Below are 27,894 nucleotides of genomic sequence, written 5' to 3'. Positions count from 1 at the left end.
GATGAATTGTTTTTCTTCTCGGGAGGAAAACAAAGCAGCTTTGCGGGAGAACAGTGATATAACTATTCTACATCCAACCAACAACACGAAGCCAGAACACAACCACACCGCAGGTAACGTTCACACATTACGGGACCTCCATGTTGTCTAAATGTTTAGTTGCTCCCCTATCTGGCGTTAAGCTGACGTTTTGTCGCCGAGCAGAACGGCTGGGGCTAACGTTAGCTTCGGCTAACATGGCTACTAGCTAACGTTGCTACTTGCTAACATGGCTACTAGCTAACATGGCTACTTGCTAACATGGCTACTAGCTAACATGGCTACTAGCTAACGCTACAACAACAGGGCTCCTTGTTGTGATCCCCTTCGCGTGTCTCCCCAGACTTATCACGAACGTTAATCGGCCTCCTCTTTGTGCACAGGTCAGTGTGTCGCCATTTAACTTAACTAGCATCAACTAATTGAACAACCTAACCACGCTTTGATAATACAAAACAAACAAAAACAAACCGCCCCGTTAGCCACCGCTTGTTAGCTGGCTGGTTGGTGTTTGACTTTGACAGCTGGGTTGGTTTAGCTGAGAGCCAAAAGGCCAGCCGGGCTAACCTAGCTAACATAGTTAGCAGCAGTATAGTCACTGATGGTCTCTCAGGCAACAAGCCTTGTCTTTAACGTTACTCGGCCAACGGAACCAACAAACAAGCCTTTGTTCCTCTGCTCACGGTGCTAGTTGTAGTGTAACGTTAACCAACATGGCTCCCAGCTAACCTAACGTCGGTGTCTGACGGTCGCCGTCGGTTGTGTGATAGTAAAGGGTTAACATTCTGCCTTGTGACAGTGAAAGGGTTAACCGGCTGTCGTGTGGCAGTGAAAGGGTTAACCGGCTGTCGTGTGGCAGTGAAAGGGTTAACGTTGGCATGCTCTTACCACGGTAAGTCAACTAACGCCACCATTTGCGAAACGAATAATCCAAACGACGTGTAATTTATTGAACCGTTTATTTTACCAGGTTTAGTCACACCGATATTAAAAGTTATGTTCCCAGAGAGACCTGGCCAAGAATGGCAGCAGTTAAGCCTACATCGAACAGGTCGAAAAATACCTTGCGGAAAAAAATCTAATCTACGAATTCCAATCTGGCTTCAGAACATCCCACTCCACTGACACATGCCTTCTCTATTTAAACGACCACATCAAACAAGAGGTGGACGCGGGCAAATACTGCGGCATGGTCATGCTGGACCTACAAAAGGCCTTCGACACTGTCAATCACACCATTCTGATTGACAAGCTAAAAGCAATTGGTTTTGATAGTCTATCAGTGAGCTGGATGCAATCCTACCTGGAGGGGAGAGAGCAGATGGTGGAGGTAAACGGTACCCTATCCCCCCCCCCTCACAGTAAGCTGTGGTGTTCCACAAGGAAGCATACTAGGTCCGCTACTGTTCCTAATTTATGCAAATGACATGTCGTCAGCCTGTGACTGCAACTTGTTCCTGTTTGCGGACGACTCAGCCCTGCTGGTCTCTGACAAGAACAAGTTACAGGTTGAAAAACCCTCAGCTCAGAACTAGGCAAAATCTGCATATGGCTCGCTGATAACAAACTATCATTACACATGGGCAAAACAGAGTCCATTCTCTTCGGTTCAAATAACAAACTCAGCAAGACCGACGGCTTCTCAGTTACAGTGGGTGACAATATTGTCACAAGGAAAGAAGATATTACCTACCTGGGTTCCATCCTAGAGGCAAATCTTTCCTGTGACAAAATGGCATCCAATGTAATAAAAAAAAGTCAACCAACGAACTCGATTCTTGTACCGGATCTCCTCACTGGTAAACAAGAATACCCTGAAGACTCTAGCAGGAGCACTCATTCAAGGGTACTACGACTATGCTTGCACCTCATGGTACCAAAGCACCTCAAAGGCGCTAAAAACAAAATTACAAACATCTCAAAACAAACTGGTCAGACTACTGCTTGACCTTACTCCTAGAACCCACCTCACCCCTGCCCACTTTGACAACCTAGGATGGCTTAGAGTAGATGACAAGAGTACAGCAACTTGCAATGGGCCTGGTCTACAAGATACACTACACGACCAAGGTACCCATGTACATGTCAAAATACTTCCCAAAGGTCAGTGAATACCACGATCACAACACCAGAGGGAGCTCCACAAATCATGTTAAACCCAGATTCGGCTCAAACAAGGGACTAAACACGTTTCGCAATTATGCCACATCAATGTGGAACGCCCTACCCAAAGCTGTAAAGGAATGTGAATCACTACCCACTTTCAAAAACACCTAAGGGAGACTGCAACTCGAAACTGGCCCCTGTAAATGTCCGAACACAACCCCCTCCAATGTACAGTAAATTACCAAGTATGGTCTTGTCAATAATCCAATGTACAGTTTTGTATGTACAGTTGTACAGTGTCGCCCACCCCTCCTACACAACCCCCCCACTCCTACCCAACCCCCCCCCCCCCCCCCCCCCAACCACCTCCAATGTACAGTCCCCCCCCACCCCCACCTACCCAATCCAATGTACAGTTTCTACGTCAAATGTATATACTTTTTTTTTCTGGACTCTTTTTGTATCACAAACAGTACTGTAATTGCAAATCTGATATGTCATAAATGTATAGATGTAGCAGTTCTGTCTATCTGTATGTCATGTATGTCATATATGTTACGATGAATTGAAAATTGGGGACCCTGATGTAAACAAGACGAAAGTCTTTCTCTGGTCTGCATCCCCTTAACAATTGTATGTATTGAGCTGTACTGTACTGTACCCATTCTGCAATCTGTTAATAAAGTTTTCAATCAATCAATCAATGCAACATAAAACTCACACCAAGACCACCACCGCCCAGCTAAAACTAGTACAAGAAGGTTCAGGGTGGAAATACTATCATATCATCAATTAAAACATTTACAATGATCAATACTCTTTACAGTGGCTTTAAACTCTTTTAGCTTTAGGAACGGTCATAAGCATCACATTTAGGCATGCATCGCAAAGTAGAGACAGGAGGTGCTCGAATTAAATGCAAAGTCAGAATGAGATACAAAGGCCCACAAACAAAGCGAGACTGGCCTGTCTTATCCTCATGGGATGTCGCCTAATGCAGAAGTCGATATGAATGTTATAGCTCTTGTTGTAGCTAGTAGCTTCTTATGAGTATGAAAGTATGTGCTTTGACTAATTGCGTTTCTCTCCCCATTTGGCAGTGGCACGTCTGAAGATCCAACACGGATCCTCATGATACACCAGCAGTAACAGTCCTTACAGTAAGTATATTAAGGTTCAAGTTTTGTTTTATTTGTCACATTATACGGTACATGTACATTACAGTGAAATGCTTGGTTCTGTATGAGGCCCCTGACATTGTGCTTCATACAGTAAAAAGAATAAAGACCAAACACGATACAAAATATACAATATACAAAACTAAAGTACAAAATGCAACAAATGTAAATATGAGGTAGAGAAGTAGTGCAAATCTTTAAGTAATAAATAGATAAAATATGGTGTAGTGTTAGAAAGTGTTTAAAGTATCCCTGCCCTTATTTGATTGAAGTTTATTTCAAATATGCAACAACATCAAGTACAGATTAGGGCTGAACGATTAATCGATTTTAAATCGAAATCGTGATTTGAAATGATGCAATTAGCAAATCGCAAAAAAATAAACGCTAATGCTTTTATTTTATTTTTTAACCAGGAAGTCCCATTGAGATACAAGATCTCCTTTGCAAGTTGTTATTGTTGTAGGAACGGTTTGGGAGACGGAGGTAAGGGGTTTTAGATAGTGTGTTGTGAAGTTTAGTCTTCAGAGAGGTAGAGTAAAGTACAGAAAAAAAGGTACCGTTGGGTACCGGTATCGATTCCCAGGTAAAAAGAAACATTTTCAGGCTCGGTGTCCCGAACGCGTGTATGCCTTCTACATCAGAACTTCGTTTCCGCGTTCGAGTTTTGCGCTCTTAAGCTTAACCGTCGGAATCAGGGCAGGCGTTCTATCGCCATGCTCTAAGACAAACTCTAACCTTAACCAACTTCGAAAGAGCGCCTAAGCTTAACCAGTGTAGAAACTTGCGGTCCCACGATTGGGCGTACATGTCACATGACCAGAAATGACCTGGCCAATCAGAGACGCGGAAACAAAGTTCTGTTGTAGAAGGCATTCAGGCGTCCCGAACAGACCCACCGCGTAGGCCAGATGCAAGCCGCATTTTACAATAAACCACTGTGGGGCTGCTTAAAAAATATATATATATTATAATTGCAAATTTTATCGCAATCGCAATATCTGTCAAAAAAATCGCAGATTAGATTATTTCCCAAAATCGTGCAGCCCTAGTACAGATATAGCCTTAACCTCTTAAACCCGGAGCCCTATTTTCTGAAAATCCGCATAAAAATACATAAGTAAATGGAAGATTGCTCCACTTCTACAAGGTCCATTTTTATGTTCTTGGTATCTAGGGACATCTATGGATCTCATGGAATGTATTCCCAGTGTCAGAAATATTGTGTCTGTTACTAGGCTTGAGTAAATTGTGATTAAACAAAGGAGAATATAAATTATTTTTCTTTGCATCTTTGACAGTGAATAACACCATGCTAAAAAATTACCAGACATGGAAAAACTGAGATAGAGCTGTACGCTAACTTTTTTTGCAAATGTTTTGCACGCAGGGCTGTACACTGCGACGAGGTTATTGCAAATTGCCCCTTAATTTGGCCCGTGCGAGTGGTAAATAATATTTGGGGTAGGGCTGGGCGATATAACGATAACTATAAATATCGCGATATATTTTAATCGATTTTTTTGTGTGACCTGCAACAGGGCAGTTTTAAAACCAGAGACAGTGGACAGACTTGTCTTTCTTGCCTGCAACTTAAAGTAATGGCTTTGCTTGTCCAAATGACAATACTGACCAAATTGAGATTTATTTTTCTCTTGTCCATTTATTTAGTTTGCTTTCTAATTTAAAATACAGTTTGAAACCGTCTGTACACAGTAGGCTATGTGTGCTAGCAGAGCTAGACTCCAGTCACGGTGCACATGTGCGGTGGTTTGTCCACTAAAAAAGGGCCAAAAGATAGAAAAGAAACTAGCAGAGCCAGAACTGTTCAACTCCCCTGGAGCCACAGCCAGCAGAGAAGCCGGTTTACTTTAGCTTTTAAACCAGCTGCAGCCTGAGAACTGGAGTGTGAGGGGATGTAACACTAAAGATGGCGGCAACGACAAAGAATTGCTTCAAAATAAACATACATGTTGTTTAAAATTTAAATTTAAACAAATTTAACATAACAATTTTGATAATTATCGATATCGAGTGATATGATAACATTATCATATCGCGATATGATTTTTTGCCATATCGCCCATCCCTAATTTGGGGGCAACCTTGCGAGTAGTGATTTAAACCCTTCATTCGCATTTCACTCCTAAATTAATCCATACAAATTGGATAAAAAAAATAGTAAAACATTAGCCTACAACCAGGGCTGTACAGTGCGACATAATGTTGCGGTGCTATGAAAAAAATCTTGTCGGCGATGAATGAAAAAAAGATTTGAGTGTACTGTGAAGTGAATCTGGGCCACGCTATTCTACTTGGTAGTTGTAGTCTATCGTGCGATAAAATACCATGTCTGCGTAGAGTCCATACACCCAACACCAAATCCCATAGTTCCTAGCGAACAATCGAATCGAAACTGAATGTGGGCTATTGCATCGCCAAAGAAGAACTTCCTTTCAATAAGTTTAAGCCGCTAATTTTGCTCTGCAAGAAGAACTGAGCGGATATCAGTCCATCTTATGACAACCACGTCCGATGTGGAGAGATAAGAGACCATAGCCGATTAAATTAAGTCGGATCTGGCAGTGATGATTGACGGGGACACACTTCTAACGTTCAGCCATGCATTAGGTGCGTAGCCCACTATTAGGATGTTTTTCAATACTTAAATACTGTCTACTTAAATTTCCTTCCGGGGATAAATAAAGTATCAACCTATCTATCTAATAATGAGACAATATGCAAATAAGATAATACTAATAATTGTCACGGTTCCCCGTATGAAAGTGGCTTGCAACTTACTGCTGGTAAAATCACCCGAGGGCTTTTCAAAATGCTATAAAACGGAAATGAACCAATAAAAAAACAATCCGCTTTGACAATGTTGACTGGAAATGAGTCATTGATAAGCGACGGGCAGATTAGACACATAGCCATAATTTAAAACATAGATTAGGCGATATTAATGCTAACATTGAAGTGGATGGTGGGCATTCAAGCACTAAATGTGCGCCCCCTGCTGGGCACTGAAAGTGTTAAGATTGTAAGAGTAATCCGTTAGATTACTTGTTACTGAAAAAACTAACGCCGTTCTTTATAACGCCGTTACTCCTAGGGCTGGGCGATATGGCCAAAAACGTTATCGCGATAAAATTATAAAATTATTTTCATATAACTCGATATCGATAATTATCGTCGATATAATGTCTGTCAAGTTTAATTAACTTCTTATGCCCGGCGCCGATGGACGGGCTATTAATAGACTTGTTTTGCTGCTGCGAATGTCTCGAGTTGATGTCGTCATCAGTCCGCGCACGTTAGCAGTTAGCCAGAGCAAGCAGTGTATCCCATGACAATGTACTAAATATCCCTAAATACGCCACACACACACTCGGCACGTAAACTATAAAATAGCGCAGTGCAAGCTAATTATCCTAGCCAGCCATGTTCCCAATGTACTAAATATCCCTAAAATACTCTGTTCCGCCCCAATACATTGCAACGACGTCCACCGTATACCCCACACTACTATAACCGTGGCGTCAGAATTCACGCCACACACACTCGGCACGTAAACTATAAAATAGTGCCGTGCAAGCTAATGATCCTAGCTAGCCTTGTTTACTACCCAGAGGTGCAGCGCGGGTCTCCTTCGCTCTCGGCCATCTCCTTCACTGATTGGTTGTTAGTGCGTGTGCTCATATCCAAGCTTGGAAAATCGATATATCGAAACTTTGCGACCACGTTTCATGTTTATTTCGAGGAAATAATTTATCGCAATAGTTATCGTTTTATCGCCCAGCCCTAGTTACTCCCATCACTGCTCATATGCTATTTTCAATTAATATCATCAACAACATAAGGAATATTAGCATAATTTTGAGTGGACTGAAGGAATGAGTCAGCGTTTATAGTTTTAAATGCAAATAATTTATTGAAACATAGAAGTGGGGTCGGGACACGCACACTGTTTCAACTCACCACCCTGCATCATATTGTAGTCTAGTCTGTCTTCAAACTTCCACTCCTCTCGAAACTTTTTTTATATTTGAATATCAACATTATCTGTCCATCCTCAGTAATCCTCAGTTTACTATAATATACTCCTGTCCTGACTAGTGACTTCATCGTCTTTCCAAACGCACGCACACACACAGAGAAAGGGAGAGTGCCCCCCCCATTTCCCTTTCCCCAGTCCACACAGTGCTGTTCTCTATGGCTCTGCCGCTGATCAGGATTAGCTTGTAACGTAAATTTCGGGCGATGTGGGCATAAAGGAATGGTGACTGTAACTGAGGGGTACAATTCCCTGACTGTATTGAGAGTATGGTATTATTAAACCACTACTTAGTTATGTACTTTAATTACTGGCCATACAGTACATGATATATCTGGTGAACACCCACACAAGAATACGGCAATGACACATACATTTCTAGTTAGAGGGATTTATTATTATTAGAGCAGCAACGGTAGGTTACAGATTGAGAATTATACTTGCGCTTGTAAGGCGAAGAACACTTAAAGTAGGTCAACAGCGTAAGTCCATGAGAATAGTAAGATGGGTATAACTGACGCCACCTGTAGCATAGCAATTACATAAGGCACCCTCGTAGTCAGCTGGAGACACTAGGGGGTTCCCTCCGGTTGTAAGCCGGCAAGGTAGAGGAATGTTCGGGAGCAAAGTCTGGGTCAACGCGGAATAAAGAAGCTCCAGCTACGGGAGTCGGTGCAGTACTCCCTTGATCCTTAGACAAAGCAACAGCTATAATCCAGTATGCTCGACAGCATGGATGAAAGCTAGCCAGCCTCTGTGGTCCTAGAGGCGGGCTCGAGGGTACTCCTCACAGGGGTAGATCCCACACAGCAGTGGGGTAGACGGTTCTCTGCTCCAGCAGCCACAGTACCAAAGCAATATAATCCAGCCGGAAAAGGCTCTGCATTCGCCGGTGTAGATTCTCCTGTGCACTATACTTTACATTAAACTAGGTTGAACTCGACGTTACTTCATTAAACTCTGACACTTTTACTATCCTATTCGCACATATTATAAGTGCTCTATTTAGACGCAAGGTTGCTCACTTCACTTGGTCGTTGACTCGTGGTGAAGGCTTCAACTTTGGGATAAGACTACTGCTGTATCCACGTGCAACGTATTTATACGTAAGGTGAATAATCTAGTGCCAACCTCAGTTCTGTCTCGTATTACTGCGCAAACCTGGACATGTTGAGACATGCCTTGGCGGTGGCTTTGAACTTGCCATTGGGGGTATGGCCGTTGGCGCCTAGGTAGAGCCATATGAAATCCGCGTTCACGGAATCGCGGACGGAATCGCGGAATTAACCAATAAAAATGGAATCAACTGCAAAACGTGGAATATTGCAGAATTTGGCCTAATCTGGACTGAAATTTCGTTTTTGGGTGGAACGTTTGGTGCACACGCGACCGGGGAGGCGGGGACTCTACAGCGTGTTACACACAACACAGCCGCGGTGCTCAAGCGTCTGGCTGCTTCAGTGTTAACATCGTCAAGAAGCTAAACAATTCCACAATAAGCCCTCAATTCAGAGCAGAACAGTATCCTAATGACTTTTATGCCTCCGGTGATGAGGTGTTTTGCTAATTCTGTCAACGTTCCGTGGACTGGACCCGCAAAAACACTTGCGACACTATTGTGATTAAATAGCTATAACGTTAGGACATGAATACATGATGGCTTCTAGCTAAATCTTGTGCACCCATCCATTTGTTTAATGCAAACGATTGTCATTATACACTGCCCTTTATAAACTAAATACACTTAAATAGCCATGTAACGTTATAGGACTATAGATGGAAAATGATAGCTTCTAGAAGTTCTAGCTAAATCTGGTGCGCCCATCCATTTGTTTAATGCAAACGATTGTCATTATACACTGCCCTTTATAATCTAAATAAACTTAAATAGCTATGAAACGTTACAGTACATAGGACTATAGATGGAAATGATAGCTTCTTGCTAAATCTAGTGCACCCATCCATTTGTTTAATGCAAACGATTGTCATACACTGCCCTTTATAATCTAAATAAACTTAAATAGCTATGAAATGTTACAGTACATAGGACTATAGATGGAAATGATAGATTCTTGCTAAATCTAGTGCACCCATCCATTTGTTTAATGCAAACGATTAGGGATGCCCCCCGGACCCCGGTTTTAAACGGGAACCGGTACTATATTAGAAAATACCGGAGTATTTATAAGCTCCGACGTCCTCGGTACTGCTATCGATACTCTAGAGAAATTATTATTATTATTATTATTATTTAAAAGTTGCAAACGATCTATCCTCTCTCTGTCTCTGCACGAGAAGCGAGCCACAGCAAGTCATTATTACACACACTCCTCGCGAGTCGCTCGCTAGTAGTGCTACATACGGGTACTCCTTAATGAAAGTTCTCCGTGCTGAAGCGCACTGCACACAGACACAGACGGCTCTGAGTCTGCATGCACCGTGACTCGTGATGGCGGATAGAGCGAAGCGTTCTAAAGAAAGTATGGATATACAACGCACGTTGCCACAAGTGCAACAAAACATTTGCCAGTAAGGGTGGCAATACGAGCAATTTATCAAAACATCTGTTGGCAAAACATGATATTAGTGTGCAGAAATGCGCGTATTCGACTGCCTTGCGCGCAGTGTTCCATCTGCATCCACGTCCACTGCCGCCGGTAAGCCAAGATACGGAGTTTCCTAGGCTAATAACGAATTATTACAAATAGGCTAATAAACAAAATAATTGTTTAGCTACAAATACTACAATCTAAACTTTTTATAGATCGTCAAGCTGAGGCGTCAGCCACCAATGTGTCCCAGGCCAGTGAGCCCAGGGCCACCACACATCTTCCCTCTACCTCCCTCCACCACCCAAAGTCCTTTCACCCTAGCAGCTAGAGGAAGGATGACAGAGGATAGGGTGAACGAGTGTCACAGTTCTGTTAGCCTTTTGCATTTGTTGTTTATTATAAAAAGTCTATAATTCAGAGTCAGACACATTTAAAACATTGTTGCTGCTGTTGCTGAAGAAATTATATTCATTTATTATATTTATTTATAAAGTTATATAAAAGAACATTGCTGCTGCTGTTGCTGAAGAAATTATATTTATTTATAATACTTATTTATAAAGTTGTATTTATAAATAATAAAGCAATGTTGATTCTGTTCTTAATTAATTGTCTTTTTTTCTTGCAAAAAAAGAACCAAAAAGAACCGATAAGAGTATCGATAAAGTACCGAACCGTTAAGCAGTATCGATAAGAGTAGTAGTATCGATAAAATCCTAACGATACCCATCCCTACAAACGATTGCCATTATACACTGTCCTTTATAAACGAAATAAACTAAACTAAAGGTGCCTAAATTATGCATTACTATATTTCATCACAATATAATAGATATAGCTAGGTTACTGACATTGTCATTGTGATAATGTCAGTAGTAGCTAGCTGTATCTATTGTTTACACTTGAAATATGTATTTTTATTTTGTCACAATATTAATTGAAAAATATTGTGTAAAATGTAACTGTATTTCTGAGTTGCAGCACTTAAAAACATTAAATGGACTGTTATATCTTATTCAATTGTGGACATTTATTCATTCCCACTTATTAGACACTATTTCTGATGGTAAAATGAGCATAAAATGCAAAATACAGAATTCTGAAATATTAAAACGGAAAAAATGGAATTTGGGAAAAAATGGAATTTGGAAAATAATAAAACGGATTTCATATGGCTCTACGCCTAGGGGTCGCTGTCCAATAGGAGAACGAATATTATGGTCTGGCTTGTACCTAGGTAAAGGGATATTCCGTGTATATATACAAAGAATATACAAGGGATATCAAACGATATACAAATATTATACATGGGATCTCAAGCAATAAATATATATATTCGGTTTAATCTGACCCTTTGTAACAGTGACGATGCAAAGCATGTTGGATGCATTTGACCCATTGTGAGAGAAAAAAACACGACAGACTTATTTCGGGTCGCAAAATAGGCACACTGCTGTGTGTAGCCTTGCTCCTCTGCTTGCCCACCCTGCGCCACACAGACATTAGCACGGACTGGGCGGATATGACTCGTCGAGTTGCCACAGGGTTTTTCAAAATAAAAGTATCGATATGAACCAAACGGTGCTAGCTGCCGCTCAGATATTATGACTGGAGCTGCGCTTGGGGCGGAAACGAGACCCCCACAGGATTTTCAAAATAAGATTATCGATATGAACTATATCTATACGTTAACGTTACCCCGTTTCCATGAAATTTTTAATTAGCAGCAATCTGTTGTTGAAAATTTAACGTTAAACCGGAAATGGAAACACGAGGACAGGAAGCCGGCATGAAATTGTTGTAGTCATAATGTAGTCTTTTAGTCTTATTAACTAAAAGATTTTAACAAAATAAAAAGCAGCAGCACTATTGGATAACCGAGTCATGTTTGCTATGTATTTCTTTCTTTAGGGGAGTAGGACATTTGTTTCACAGTTTTAGCATGATGTTTTATAGATGGCTAGGTTAAACACAGGTTTTTGTTTTTAAGAGGGGGGTTTGATTTGATTTGATTGAAGTTTATTTCAAATATGCAACAAACAAACATCAAGTACAGATATAGCCTTAAGCCGTTCATATAATAATAAAAAAAAAAATAATGTAATAATAATAATCTAAAAGAACCAATAAGAGTATCGATAAAATCCTAACGATACCCATCCCTATTGTTCAGGGAGACGGATTGTGAATTTTGTGATTGACTCAAATTATATTTATTTGGAAAAATAAATATAGTCACTTTATTTGAAGAGTCAAAACTGTTCTCTTGGCTTTGTTTTGTTCATAGTAGTAACACTCATGTCATGATAAATCTGGTCAAAACTACAGGAATATACATAAAAGAAAAAAAATTATAATACAATAAATATATATATATATCGGTATCGACCTTGAGGAGCAGAAAGTTATCGATATCTGGTTCAAAAAATCAATATCGTGCACCCCTAGTAGATGCAGTACTGAATTCTGCCATCCGGACACATAATATTATATATATTATAGAATACCAGGCCTATAAGGGGGCTTTCTCACTGCCATTCGGGGTCGAATCAGCTCCGCTCCGTCCTCGCTCCGTCCTTGGGTGCGAACCCTCCCTCTCCCCCCTCTGGTTTGTGTACACACTGCAGTCTTGATGCGCTCCGGGTTTTGTTTACGGTTTGCGTTTTGAGCGTGTAAGCTTGCCGTAGGCAATGATGTCACGCTCGAACGTCAACACAGGAAGAGTTTAACACACAGTGGTGGAAACTGGATGCTGATATAAAGAAACAAATAACCAATAAATATGAAGTTATATTTGAACCTCTGTTGTCAAGCCTTGTCAATATAACCCACCCCCTTTTCTCACAAATGGAACTGGTGTCGTGGAGTCCGCTTTGAGCGTTTTCCAGGGTTAGCGGCTAATGCTTAGCCTATTTATTACTAGTTAGCAGCTAACATTGCTCACCTCAATTATATTGCATGTCATTGATCTACCGGTCGATCACGGCCGACTGGTTGGGCACCACTGGTCTATAGAAAATAAATGCATTCGAACAAGAAACCAATGTATAGACATAGCAATGGCAATTGTGCTTGTAACGTGGCTTCATGTTTTCATCCGCTGAGCCGTGATGCTCAACATGCTTGTTTGGTTGAGGTCTGAACTCGCCAAATTGCCCATACATATCGTTTTGTGGGTATTGTCCAGTTGTTGCTGTATGTTTTTATCTGCCCAAAATTCAAGCAAGCATGAAAGCATTACAGTAACGACGTTGTGCGTGTCAGCAAGTTGATACAGAAGCCTCTTCCGTGTTTTGGTACAAGCTTGTACACCACGCACGCCCCCCACTCCCACCTATTTCAGCGGTCCAGGTTTGGAGCCAATCAGCGTCCCCGGGGACGGGGGGGAGCGTTCTCAGTAGGACGACCACACCCTATTTGGGTGCGATCGGGCTGTGATTCGACCCCAAATGGTTAGTGAGAAAGCCCCCTAAATGACATAGCCAACTTGCACATCTATGGATCAGGCCAAATCTTTCCAATGGCAGAGTTCAATTTGGATTTAGTATCACCAGGCGTGCAGGAAGAACTGAGAATGAAATCTCTCCGCTTCTTTTCACCTGACAGCGAGGACTCTCACTTCCTTGCTGAGCAGGCGCCCCGACCGACCTGTAGGAGTCGCTGTTCACAACGACCAGGATACATACCCCACCGGCTTCCCACCAGCTAACACTGCCAATTGTGTTAGTATGGACGACCGACCAAGCCGGAGGTACCGCTGGCGCTGACAGCTGGATTCGATCCTAGTGTCTCTGCGGTGGTAGGCAGGCGCTTAGTCCGCTGCGCTACCCGGCCGCCATGTGTAGTTCCATTCTTTTTTTTTTATCCACTTTTTTTCTCCTTATTTTCCCCAATTCTCCCCTCCCCTGTCTTGAACGTTGCTCGCATATGCCCCCCACTGGTCGGTTGTAGGTAGGATAGAAGCCTTGCATCACGTGTCCCCTCCGGTACACGAGGAGGCAGCCTGTCGCATCTTTTCACCTGCCAGCGCGGACTCTCATTGGCGAGGTGTAACGTGTGGGAGGCTCACACTACCCCCACCATTTCCTGTCTCTGCTGTGCAGGCGTGTTGTGGACAGCGACCTGTAGGAGTCGCTGTCCACAACGTCCAGATTACCACCCATCGACTTCCACCCGCTGACTCTGCCAATTGAGCCAGTATGACGGCCGGTCCAAGCCGGAGGCAACGCCGACAGCCGGATTCGAACCCGGTGTATCTTGCGTTGGTGACGAGCGCAATGTCCGCTGCGCCACCCAGCCGCCTTAGTCGGTTCCATTCTTATAATGGATATGGCTCTGCCATTTTGGATCGGATTGCAACAGGGATTGTTGCTAAATGTTCACAGAAAGTAGACACTAACTGCGCTCCAATCTATGCCAATAACATTCAGTTTTCTGATGGAGAATCCAGAGAAATAAGAGCGGGGAAAAAAATCATACAGAAGTCATTTGCTTGCAGGAAGCTGGAATCGGCTGGGAAAGGTAGTTTTTTTTCATTGAGAGCTCTGGATGCCCTCTCCTCATATGACTACAATCGGCGACATTTAGCTAATTCAAAATGGCAGATATTTGCTAAATTATAAACACATTCCATAAACTAAAATCTCACTAATTACACTTTACCCTATTGGTAAACACAGATATTGGTGAAAATATACACCATGACTGCTGTTTTGTCAGGATTATGGTCTTTACTCTTGGATACATTTGGGGGGGAACATTTCTAGAGAGATTGATTTATGACGTGATGACATTTTGGGACCGGTACTGGACCCGTCAGGCTTAAGAGGTTTTAAGCCAATCAAATAATAAATGTATATTAAAATAATAAAAGTCAAACTCAAATATCTTTATTTTTTTATTTACATATTTGAAACGGAGTGGGAAGAAGTATACTTATTTAATACCACTCCTTTTTACTCATCATCAGATCATACTTTAGTAACTTTACTAATTCATTCTTTACTAATTGCTAATTTTATTGTCAGTAGGGATGCATCGAAATTTCGGTGGCCGAAAACTTTCGGCCGAAAATGGCCAAGAAAAGGCCTTTCGGCTTTCGGCCGAAAGAGTTTTTTCACCGAAAATATGTCACCGAAACAGAAACAACCTGTAACCTAACGCGTGTTGTTGTGATGATGTCGCGCTGTCGGGAGTCGCGCTGTTTCTATGTAAACTCTGCGCGCAACGCCTCCAATAAATGCGTCTTTAACATGCTTTTATATCCTTATTTACTATATGCCCGTCGCGGTTAATCACTGAGTGATCTAATATGCATATTATTCAGAGCGAGAGGGGGGGGGATTGTGTTTCTCACATTGACGCTGTCTGTCTGTCGCGCGTCTACTGTGCCGAGTCAAGCGAGCACATTCAGCTGGGGACTAGAAAGGTGTGCTCAGTAGAGTACAGATGTCCGCTGCGCAGCCAGAGAAAAGATGGAATTAATGTACTGTATGCATTCAGAAGTGCTGAATAAATGTTTTATGGACCCATAATAGTCATTATTTATTATTTAAGTTAAGTTTGGCCATAATCATATTTTTCCATAACCATAATGTTCCACAACATTGGTAAAAAAAAATTCTATTCTTTTTCGGCCTTTCGGTTTTCGGCGTTTCAATATATTGTGGCGGAAGAGAGTATTTTAGTATCATATTGAGCACATTGTCATGGAATACACCGCTTAGGAACAACAGGCTGGCTAGGCTAACTAGCTTGCACGGCGATGTTTTATATATTTACGTGCAGAGTATGTGTGCGGCGTGAATTCTGAGGCCACGTTCATAGTAGTGTGTGGTATACAGTGGACGTCGTTTCAATATATTGTGGCGGAAGAGAGTATTTTAGTGTCATATTTATTACATTGCCATGAGATATTCCGCTTGTCGGCTAACTTCTAACGTGCGCGCACTGATGACGACATCAACTCGACTCGAGACATTCGCAGCAGCATAATAAGACAACAGGCTGGCTAGGCTAACTAGCTTGCACGGCGATGTTTTATATATTTACGTGCAGAGTATGTGTGCGGCGTGAATTCTGAGGCCACGTTCATAGTAGTGTGTGGTATACAGTGGACGTCGTTTCAATATATTGTGGCGGAAGAGAGTATTTTAGTGTCATATTTATTACATTGCCATGAGATATTCCGCTTGTCGGCTAACTTCTAACGTGCGCGGACTGATGACGACATCAACTCGACTCGAGACATTCGCAGCAGCATAATAAGTTAATTAAACTTGACATGCATTATATCGACGATAATTATCGATATAGAATTATATGAAAATAATTTTATAATTTTATCGCGATAACGTTTTTGGTCATATCGCCCAGCCCTACCCTGTATAGTTTCTCTAGCCATTTTATATACATAATATATATACAACTACATACCTACTAGGGGTGGAACGGTTCACAAAATCCATGGTTCAGTTCATATCACGGTCTTGGCGTCACGGTTTTCGGTTCGGTATACGTTGTTTAAAAAATACCAGCATAAAATATATAGCCTAAAAATAATCCAACTTTTCAGTTATTCTCAAGGACGTAGTCATGCAAAAACAGAAAGAATGAGGCAGTTTGACATCAGGCACATCATTTTGACAGTGACCGGGTTAGAGCAAGGAGAGATTTTGGTACAGCAAGAGGGGAGGCATTGCTGATTTAAACATGCTTCTCATTTATTTGGTAAAAAAAAGGTTTACAGCGGTTTGCCTTAAATAATGTTTGGCACACAAAGACCGAACTGACTGAAAAATATAGGCAACATTTGTCAAAGTATTAAAACCTCTTAAGCTGCAACGTCCCTCATATGGAAGTTTTTCGGATTTTTTGCAACCGTCACTTTGGCGACCCCTAGTGGCTCGGGTGTGCATATTTTGTAATACAATATATATATCGAATTGAACGCTTATTTGTTGCCTGTCGATGGCGACAAAATCCGTTCAGCGGTTCTCGAGTTGCATGCCGGTATTTGAGGCTTGTGCAAAGTACACGGTATTGCGCAAAATACCACCCCCGACTCAGGCTGCAGTAGTTCCGTCAATCTAGATCCGATCTCGAAAATGATTGTGCATTGTTGTAACCAATGAGTGTGGCTTTCCAATGATACCCCACATGGGGATCTAAATTAAAAAAGAAAAAGAAAACACGAAGAAACAGGAAGAGCAAAACAGCAGAATTAATTGAAAACTGAGTTTTTCTTTGTACACAGTTTACCAAAATCACTCATTTCTGAATGGATCTTTATGAAATTTGGATATGTACTACATAAGGCTTCAGGCTATGACTCCGTCTGGATTTGTAAGCCATACCACCTTCTGGGGAAATACTACCTCTGGACTAACTACTACAGAAAAACTTGAGTAACAAGTTTTCTTTACAACTCAAGTTCAGACCTATGTTACTCTATTACGTTAGCACTAAAAGTGAATTTTTTTTCTGGAATCAGAAACTTCAGAATGTCATCTTTCAAAAGAGACCAGGCTCATGCATGTGCTATAATTATAGAGTATGTTGTTTTGGTTTGCAAAAAAAGTATGCAGTCCTCAAGTTAAAGTGTTCAAGTTAAAAAAATTCCACTTTTGTGCCCGCTTGTTAAGAGGTTTTAACTTGGTGCAAACAAACAAAATAATTAAACCTTTCTATTTTTGTGGCCACATTATAGACAAAGGCCATCAACATAAAGTATGCATATGATCAACCAGCACTAGACTTTCTTATCAAAAAGGAAAAGTCACTGTTATTTAAAATAAATAAATCATGTGTACTAAATATATATTTACTTTTTAATTGCATGAAACATTATGAAGTATTCTCTTATGCCGCTTTTCACTGCATGGTACCTAATCGACTCTACTCGCTTTTGCTTTTTGAGTGTCTTAGTAGCCATATTTGAAGTGACGTCACACGAGGAAGTAAATAAGTCAACAGTAACACGGCGTTGGAACCTGGAGATGCCCTGATATAATATAAACCAAAATTTGAACCTCTGTTGTCAAGCCTCGTCAATATACCCCCCCCCCCTTCCCCACTAATGGAACTGGTGTCGTGGAATTGTTTCGCTGTGAGCGTTTCCACCGTTAGCTCGCGGCTAACGTTAGTTAGCTTACCTCGCGGCTAGCTGGTGGCTAACGTTAGGTAACAGTGTTTCCCATAGGATTTTCAGAGACTATGGGGGGTGAACCTCCAACCCTCTAGGGGGGTCCGGGGGCGTGACCCCCACCCCCCGGAACTTTTTTTTTTGGTACATTTTAAAGTTAAATGCATCAATCTGGTGCACTTTGAGAGCAAAATAAAGAGGCTAGATCTATGATGAACTTTGTGCTCAAAACACAAAACCTCTCCTCGAGACACCCCAGCCGTTCAATGTATTTTTTAAATTCCACCACCAGCACACCTGATTCAACTTAACTAGCCCTTTATTAGTTTAATCAGGTGTGCTGGTGATGGAATTTAACAAATATAAAATACAAAATAGAGCATACATTTGAGCCATCAAAGAAATTAAGCAAAAGTGGTTACCTGTGTTGAACTGGTTTATTTTTTCGAAAATAAAAAAATATAGTGGATTACAATTAGGGATGCACGATATTGATTTTTTGACACCGATACCGATAACTTTATGCTCCTCAGGCCGATAACCGATATCGATAACCGATATTTATTGTATTATAATTTTTTTTTTTATTTATATATATATATTTTTATCAATTCTTTTTTTCAACATGAAACAAAACATATCACAATACAATAATAATACATAAAAAGACTTCCCAGGACAATAACTTAACACCAACTTAAATGTGACCTAACCAGACAACAGAAACAAAAGCCAAGACAACAGTTTTGACTGATAAAGTGACCATATTTATTTTTCCAAATGAAAATTCACAATCCGTCAACAACTTATAATACATCCAACCTAAGACGCTCAAAGCTTTTTGTTCTTTTTTCAAAGCGGAGCCTTGAAAAAAAGGCTTTGAGTGGACACATCACCACCACAACAAGTCACCTGCAACAAGCTAGAAGCTAGAACCTAGAAGCTAGAAGCTGCTGTGAATCCAAAGCCAGCTATTGACGAGTCGTTTGCTAAATTAAAGAAGTTTGACAGAATTGACCCAAGGGCTCAAGCCGCTAGCTTTTAAGCAGTCCTTGGTGGTGCAAATTAACCTGGCTACTATGGAGCAATAAGTGACTGCGTTCAACCGAGGGTTGCATCACAGCCATGGAAGGGGCTAGCTTTGCTTAGCTCCTCGCGTCGTCGTAGGCTTCTAAGTTAACACAATAACACACCATCGTAGCGGTGGTGATGCCGCAGGTGACCCGTCAGGCTGGATGTATTACAAGTTGTTGCCCTTTTCCCTCCTTGTGGAACTTCTGCATTGCATTTATTACAAATAGCAAGCAATCTTTTTCCTCTGAAATTCAGAGTACCGACGCGGCCATCTTTGTTTTTAACGTCCGCGCTGATTCAGAAACTTACGTGCCTACGTCACAGCCAAGAAAGGGAGCGCTGGATTTGTGTAAAACGCCCTGTTCCTAAACCACACGCTGTCAGTCGTACCACAGTACTGGCAAAACGGGATGAGCCTACAGTCAAAACAAACGCACTTCATTCCAATTCACCCACACAGCATTTTTTTTTACCAAAAAATATATTATATTATCGGAGCTATTAATAACGTTATCGGGTTTATCGGGATGACGTCATAATTGCTGATATCGGCCCGATAATTATCGTGCATCCCTAATTACAATTACTACCACTGCCAATACTACTGATACATCCCTATTGGCAAACTTTATATTTAAAAAAAAAATAGTTAAAAAAAAAATATATATATATATATCTTTTTTTTTAACAAATGTTTTTGTTTCATTATACAACTGTGGCGGGCCGCCACAGTCTAGGTAATTAATGGGAAACCCTGGGTAGCTTAGCTCGCGGCTAACTTAGTTACTGCCTCTCTGCATCCCAATAACCGAACAATACACACATGCCCCAAACCGTGGAGGTCGTACCGAACGGTCTACTGTTCGAATGCGTACCGTTCCACCCCTACTCTCTACACAACAGGTAAACACTACACAACAACAGGTAAACACTACACAACAGGTAAGCACTACACAACAACGGGTACACTCTCTGTACTCACCGTCTCTCTCTCTCTGTCCCCACAGTACTCCCCCAGGATGGCCAGCTGTGGCGAGGTGGACCACTCCATGAACTCGCTCCCATCCAGCAAGAAGGGCAGCGGCGGGGGGGGCAGCGGGGGGGGGAACGGCGCTGAGTCGTCGTGCTCCGGGTCGGGAGGCTCCTCCCCCGCGCCGCCGCTGGTCCCGCCAGAGTGCGCCATCTGCCTGCAGAGCTGCGTCCACCCGGTGCAGCTGCCCTGCCGCCACGTCTTCTGCTTCCTGTGCGTGAAGGGCGCCTCATGGCAGAGCAAGCGCTGCGCCCTCTGCAGGCAGGAGGTGCCCGAGGACTTCATGGAGAGACCCACGCTGCTGTCCCCCGAGGAGCTGAAGGCGTCGGCGGTGGGCCGGGGCGGCGCGGCCGGGGACCACGCCTGGTACTACGAGGGCCGCAACGGCTGGTGGCAGTACGACGAGCGGACCAGCCGCGAGCTGGAGGACGCCTTCTCCAAGGGCAAGAAGACGGCGGAGATGCTGATCGCGGGCTTCCTGTACGTGGCCGACCTGGAGAACATGGTGCAGTACCGGCGCAATGAGCACGGCCGCCGCCGCAAGATGAAGAGGGACGTGGTGGACATCCCCAAGAAGGGCGTGGCCGGCCTGCGTCTGGACACCACCACCACCCCCACCGAGAGCGGGGGCGCCGGGGCAGGGCGGGAGAACTCTGCCGACGGGGCAGACACCCTGCAGCCGCCGCCACCTCCCCCCGGCCTCCCCTATCCCGCCACGCTCCCCCCTCCCCCGGCCACCACCAGACCCCCCACCTCGCTCGGGGGCCAGCCGACCCTGGAGGGCGCTCTCTCCCAGCTGCAGATCGGCCCTGGGAGGCCCCAGGCCGGGGAGGAGGACGAGGACGAGGCGTCTCCCTCCAGGTCCTCAGACCCTCACACCTCCGTGGACGAGTCCGGCTCCGGGGACTGGAGCGACGACGAGCAGGACGAGGAGGAGGATGACGAGGAGGAGGAGGGGGGAGACGGGGAGCGCGTGGAGCCTCTGGAGGAGAGGCCGAGGAGGCAGAGACTGAGCCCCGAGGACAGAGCCCCTCCCGGGGCAGAGTCCTCCAGCGCTCCGCCCTCCTCCAGCGGGAGGTCCCGGCAGCCCGACGGCCAGTGTACAGTGACTGAAGTGTGAAGTGGAGTCCTCATGATCCTTGGAGACTGCATTCCATTCCAGTAAATAATTCCTTTACACGCGCGCCCCCGTTCACTTCCTGTCACAGATCTGATGTGGTGGAGGACTTGGTCTTAGAGACACGAGACTCTCCATTACTGAAATAACCTCATCTAATTAGAAAGATTGAAAGATACGATTTTTTTTCCAGTCTTTCTGTCAAAAGACTGAAATGTTATGCCTTGTCTCCATTAGCTATGTTCAGCCTGGCTGGGGCTAGCCATGGTCTAGCATGGTATGGTTGGGTTTGTGTCTCCATTAGCTTATGTTCAGCCTGGCTGGGGCTAGCCATGGTCTAGCATGGTATGGTATGGTTGGGTTTGTGTCTCCAATTAGCTTATGTTCAGCCTGGCTGGGGCTAGCCATGGCCTAGCATGGTTTGGTTGGGTTTGTGTCTCCGTTAGCTTATGTTCAGCCTGGCTGGGGCTAGCCATGGTCTAGCATGGTATGGTATGGTTGGGTTTGTGTCTCCGTTAGCTTATGTTCAGCCTGGCTGGGGCTAGCCATGGCCTAGCATGGTATGGTTTGGTTTGTGTCCCCGAAAGGCTGTTTCTGGGATTCGAACTTCGTCAGGGTTTCGTGAAAAAAAGAATCTAAATTTTTATTTTTTATTTTTTATATAAATATCCTCAAACTAAATCCTCAATTTGAATAAAGTGATTAATCTGATTAAATGGGTCTTTTTTTTATTAAATCAACTTTCTTTAATGAATATAACTTAGCATTTTTTTTTTATACTATAATATTAGTGTAGCCTAATCTTTATCTGCAACTGTGAAGAAAAACCCCATTGGTTTAAACAAAAACAAAAATAATAAAAAAAACATTTCTTTTATGTGTCTATTCATTCTATTAAAAATTAAAAATTTTGATTTAGAATTCTAATGTTAACGTAACGAACGAATGTTCGAACATTCGGGCTCAGCCTTAGTCTCCGTTAGCTCCATTAGAGACATGGCCACAGCACGGCTAAACCCTGGCTAGTGGAGACCAGGCCACAGCTAAACCCTGGCTAGTGGAGACCAGGCCACAGCACGGCTAAACCCTGGCTAGTGGAGACGAGGCCACAGCACGGCTAAACCCTGGCTAGTGGAGACGAGGCCACAGCATGGCTAAACCCTGGCTAGTGGAGATGAGGCCACAGCACGGCTAAACCCTGGCTAGTGGAGATGAGGCCACAGCACGGCTAAACCCTGGCTAGTGGAGATGAGGCCACAGCTAAACCCTGGCTAGTGGAGACGAGGCCACAGCACGGCTAAACCCTGGCTAGTGGACACGAGGCCACAGCACGGCTAAACCCTGGCTAGTGGAGACGAGGCCACAGCATGGCTAAACCCTGGCTAGTGGAGATGAGGCCACAGCACGGCTAAACCCTGGCTAGTGGAGATGAGGCCACAGCACGGCTAAACCCTGGCTAGTGGAGATGAGGCCACAGCTAAACCCTGGCTAGTGGAGACGAGGCCACAGCACGGCTAAACCCTGGCTAGTGGACACGAGGCCACAGCACGGCTAAACCCTGGCTAGTGGAGACGAGGCCACAGCACGGCTAAACCCTGGCTAGTGGAGACGAGGCATTGTACTTTTATCAAAATGAATAACATGGTGGGGTTTGCAGATGTATGTTAAGCTGGCTAGAGAGTTGCTGGTGTACTCAGTCTGGTCTTGGATTACAGGAAGTAAAAGTAATCGGCTTTAAGCCGCGTCTCGGACACTAATCGTGTTTCATTGTCTCACCTAATGACCCGCGTGCCCAGGGGAGACCAGGCGTGGGTCTGTCTCACCTAATGATCCGCGTGCCCAGGGGAGACCAGGCGTGGGTCTGTCTCACCTAATGACCCGCGTGCCCAGGGGAGACCAGGCGTGGGTCTGTCTCACCTAATGACCCGCGTGCCCAGGGGAGACCAGGCGTGGGTCTGTCTCACCTAATGACCCACGTGCCCAGGGGAGACCAGGCGTGGGTCTGTCTCACCTAATGACCCGCGTGCCCAGGGGAGACCAGGCGTGGGTCTGTCTCACCTAATGATCCGCGTGCCCAGGGGAGACCAGGCGTGGGTCTGTCTCACCTAATGACCCGCGTGCCCAGGGGAGACCAGGCGTGGGTCTGTCTCACCTAATGACCCGCGTGCCCAGGGGAGACCAGGCGTGGGTCTGTCTCACCTAATGATCCGCGTGCCCAGGGGAGACCAGGCGTGGGTCTGTGAAGCGAAAGTGAAAGAAGATACTTGAGGCGGAGGAGTTACTTGGTGATGTGGAGCTCAGGCTGGGAACTGTATCATGAAACCTCTGTTCAGCCACAGTTTAAGTCTCTCAGTGAAGGTAGGAAGCGGCTTCACTCTCATCACTACTGTCTCAAAGACCTTCCAGTTTTAATCTTTCATCACTCGTGTCCCTGTGAAAAGATCCCTTACTCCAGATTTACCCAACTAAGAAGTCTTTTCTTAACATAACTGAGCGTAGTCGGACCGGCGGTGGTTTTGGGTTTTGGGCGGTTTCTCGAGGTGTTCGGCCTTTATGTGGTGAGATGGGATATTTAATTAATCATACATATATATATATATATATATATATATATACACACAACGCTTTGATTGAATTGTTGTTGCCTGCTGTAATGGTTTGTTGATCCAAGGAGAGGGTCGCTTGACAAACCGCCTGGATGTTGAGCTCACGTCTTTTCTTTGTTTTGCAACCAGTCGTCGGGGGAAACGGACCTTGAAGGGCGGTGTGGGTCGAGGGGGGGGGGGGGGGGGGGGTGAAATTAGGTGCAGTTTTTTTCTTCTTCCCAATAATAAGATTGATAAGATTCCTTAAAGGTTTGAAATTGTGTGTCTGTTGTAAATGAATAGGAAGCTCAGATACAGTTGATTGATCTTGATCTCTGTCATGTTACACTGGGTTTTATTAAAGAGTGACACCCAGGGTCATTTTGCTGCCCCTAGTGGTTGATATCTTCACCCTGTTGCACACTCTGCCCCGCCCCCAGCTGTGATGTCAGAGTACCTCCTGCCCCGCCCCCAGCTGTGATGTCAGAGTACCTCCTGCCCGCGTCTATGCCCAACGCAGTTCGGTTTCCGGGTTCCTCTGATTGGCCGCGACGCCCACGTGACCCGCGCTGGCACGCCCCCTTATCCACCGCTGCCGCTACAGCTCGCCTGTGTGTTGCAGTGCGCGTGGCAGAGCGGCTTTGACGCTCGCTTCCTGAGTCAAGAAACGCGCTGTTGGTAACACCACCCACTTCAATGACAGAGCTCTCTTGTTTAATAATATTGTCGCGCCGCCACTCTGAGTCAAGAAACGCAGTCATCTTAATATTCTGCTTATGCAGTTATCAGCTGTATTTGGCATAGACGCCTGAGTCAAGAAACGCGCTGTTGGTAACACCACCCACTTCAATGACAGAGCTCTCTTGTTAATAATATTGTCGCGCCGCCACTCTGAGTCAAGAAACGCAGTCATCTTAATATGCTGCTTATGCAGTTATCAGCTAGCTGACTAAATGTAAATCTTATGCAACGCCAGTCAAGAAACGACCGCCTCAGCAGCATCACGCATCAACTGTAATGTGGAGTGGACTTAAACATATTTACAATTAGCATTTTATAAAGTAGAACTGTAATGTTTACTTTCTCAGTCAGCTCTAAGTGCAGCATCCCTTTTGAAAGCGAAAGTCAAGTCCATGCCGCTCTGCCGCGCGCGCGTCAACACACAGGCGAGCGGCAACACACAGGCGAGCTGTAGCTGCAGCGGTGGATAAGGGGGCGTGCTAGCGCGCGTCACGGCCAATCAGGAACCCGGAAACCGAACTGCGTTGCGTTTGGCATAGACGCCTCCTGACATGACAGAACAGAACCTGACATGACAGACGGAACAGAACCTGACATCACAGAACCTGACATGACAGACAGAACAGAACCTGACATGACAGACGGAACAGAACCTGACATCACAGAACAGAACCTTCACGCCGGCCGGCTCCCGAACGTAATCTCGAACCGGCCGGCGCGTTCACACACCGGGAATAATTGGTTCCGAACATGACGGAGGCTTTAGTTCGGCCCTCTTAACACTTTGAGTGCCGGGACCCGTCTTTAGACGTCTTTCCTGGCCATGCTAAAGTTGCCGGGGGACGCTGTACAGCGTCCTTATATCAATATTTCAAAAATCTGCGATCGGATTCATAATGTCCCTCCGCTGGCCTGAGATCCACCAGCAGGACCCACTGAGCTCTCTGGCGGTTCAGGAGCGCCATCTGGTGGCCGATCGGCGCAACCGCTTAACAGGAAGCGCAGTAGAGGTTTTGCTGGTCGGCCATATTACTTCCGGGCACTCGGTATAGGTTCCGGCACTCTAGCTCGTCACACTACATAGCGATCGATTGCCAATAACTCTATAAACAACATGATTTGGACGTATATACCATTATACAAGCTGGAGATGGACCGGGTAATAATATATCCCATAATGATAAAATTTCTACTCGACGATGATCGCCCAACGGCGCGCGGAGACTGGGGTGAGTTTCAGCGTGTAACGTTACCGTCTTCGATAATAACTGATATTATCAACATTTGACCCACATTAGATGATTGGTATAACGCTGCCCACGGAATTATAAACGCCCCCTCGCCCATCCGGTCAACATCAGATGACGTGTAGTAACTTCTAGAAGTACGTCTAGTTGGAATTTTTTATATCGCGCTGATTGCCATCAAACTGTATTTCATCATCAATATAATGCATTTGAGGCTATATATCACGTTCTGGAGAAAGCTGCAGAAAGAGATGAAAACATACTTATACATTAGACCATACTTTACTATGAATAAGTGAATGAAAAAGTTTAACGTTGCTACACAATGAACAATACATATAGGACTTTGAATGGGCCCTAATAATGGCAATGTAGCAATAGAATTTAAAAAGTTATAGCCCTGCAAAGAAGGGGACTTTCTCCATAGACAAATAGCGCTGGCAATCTATGGTATATCATTAATTTAACCTTAGGCAACCAAAGTGTTAAGAAAACACTGAGCACCGATTTTTTTTTTTATGTTCCGAACCAATTATTCCTGGTGTGAACGCGCCGGCCGGTTGGAGATTACGTTCGGGAGCCGGCTCCGGCCGGTGTGAAAGGCCTAAGACGGAACCGACATCACAGTGGGGTGAAAATGCTGGACCCCACTATATGGCACCAAGTTACTGTACAGAGACCCTGAGTTACCAGTATCTGCTTCCTGCTGCGACCCCCCCCCCCCGGTCCTCCAGAGCTTCCTGTTGTGACCCCTCCCCCCCGGTCCTCCAGAGCTTCCTGCTGTGACCCCCCCCCTGGTCCTCCAGAGCTTCCTCCTGTGACCCCCCCCCCCCCCCCTGGTCCCCCAGAGCTTCCTGCTGTGACCCCTCGTCCTCCAGAGCTTCCTGCTGTGACCCCCCCCCCCCCCTTGAGTGACCTGAAAGGAACTTGGCCTTTTTAAAATGTGAAGTGGTTCAGTGTTTTTTTTACCCCTGTTTTTGTTTTTTTCTTATTTTGTTTTTCTGAAACCGTTTAGGTTAAGTATTCATACTAGCCCCAACTAAAAAGTATTCTTAATTGGTGTGTTTTTATTAAAAAAGCAAAAACATGGGTCTTCTGAGTGTCCAGTTCATCTTTAGTCGGTTTGATAACTCGTGTTTTGAAGAGAGGCTTTCTTTTTAACACTACTGGGCGGGAGGACGGTCTGGCTGACCTTTTAGATTTTAGTTTGAATAAATAAAAACATTTTGGGTTGGTTTTTATTTTTTGTTGCATTTTGTTCCTCCGTTTGTAAAATGTGTCTTGTAACGTCTGGCGTCTGCAGCAGTGAGGGGTGAAGGACATCGGTCTCCTGTTGACGTGTTAAATGTGTTTTTTAATAACATATACGTGTTATTTCGTATCCGCATACATCATTTCGGCCAGCAGCTCGGTTCTAGAATTCTTAATTTTGAAAAATAAAGTAAAGGTAACTGTTCTTTTTCTTTTCTTTTGCTTTGGAATCTTTTGTTACATTGTTTGTAATTTAAGAATAAATTGTGTGTCATTTCATCATGATTTCTTCTGTGTGCTGTCGTCTCATTGATCCTGAACTCCTTATCCTGCTGTACAAGGGCTCACATGGTGACGCAGCCAGAGACCGTTATTATTGATATTGATATATAATAAAAATATAACTTATGTGTAGTTCAGGGCTCGGTAAACAATGGTAGATGTTGGATGTTTTAGATTAGATGCAAATGTATTGTCATCATGCAGCACAAGTACAGTACAACAAAAAAGTCTGGCATCCAACCAGACTGCAAATGTAACGGTAAACTAATATACAATGTACAGCTGATTAATCTGGGTATAAAATATATAAATTAGTACTACTGAGTAATAGTGCACTCAGATGTATGTACAGAGTTGTAGTATTAATAGGTACATTGATACAGGTATAAAGACATGGTATGGTAGTAAGTACTGGCCAGCAGTGTAACTAGTAAGGGATATGTACAGATAAGATCAAATATTCCTTTATTAATCCCCTTGGGGAAATTCAGG

At 44.0% G+C, this 27,894-nt stretch overlaps 1 protein-coding gene across 1 annotated transcript; it reads left to right on the top strand.

Annotated features, from left to right (window-relative positions):
* rnf146 (ring finger protein 146) lies at nucleotides 1-27,406 on the top strand. Its single transcript, XM_084308701.1, has 3 exons — nucleotides 1-113; nucleotides 3,246-3,305; nucleotides 20,157-27,406. Exon 3 carries the CDS (start codon nucleotides 20,169-20,171, stop codon nucleotides 21,297-21,299), a length of 1,131 nt encoding a protein of 376 aa, XP_084164827.1. The 5' UTR covers nucleotides 1-113; nucleotides 3,246-3,305; nucleotides 20,157-20,168; the 3' UTR covers nucleotides 21,300-27,406.
* The last annotated feature ends 488 nt before the right edge of the window (nucleotides 27,407-27,894 follow it).

Source organism: Notolepis coatsorum, assembly GCF_963971535.1.
Source record: "Notolepis coatsorum genome assembly, chromosome: 2".
Classification (NCBI taxonomy): domain Eukaryota; kingdom Metazoa; phylum Chordata; class Actinopteri; order Aulopiformes; family Paralepididae; genus Notolepis; species Notolepis coatsorum.
This window is presented reverse-complemented; position numbering and strand designations above follow the sequence as displayed.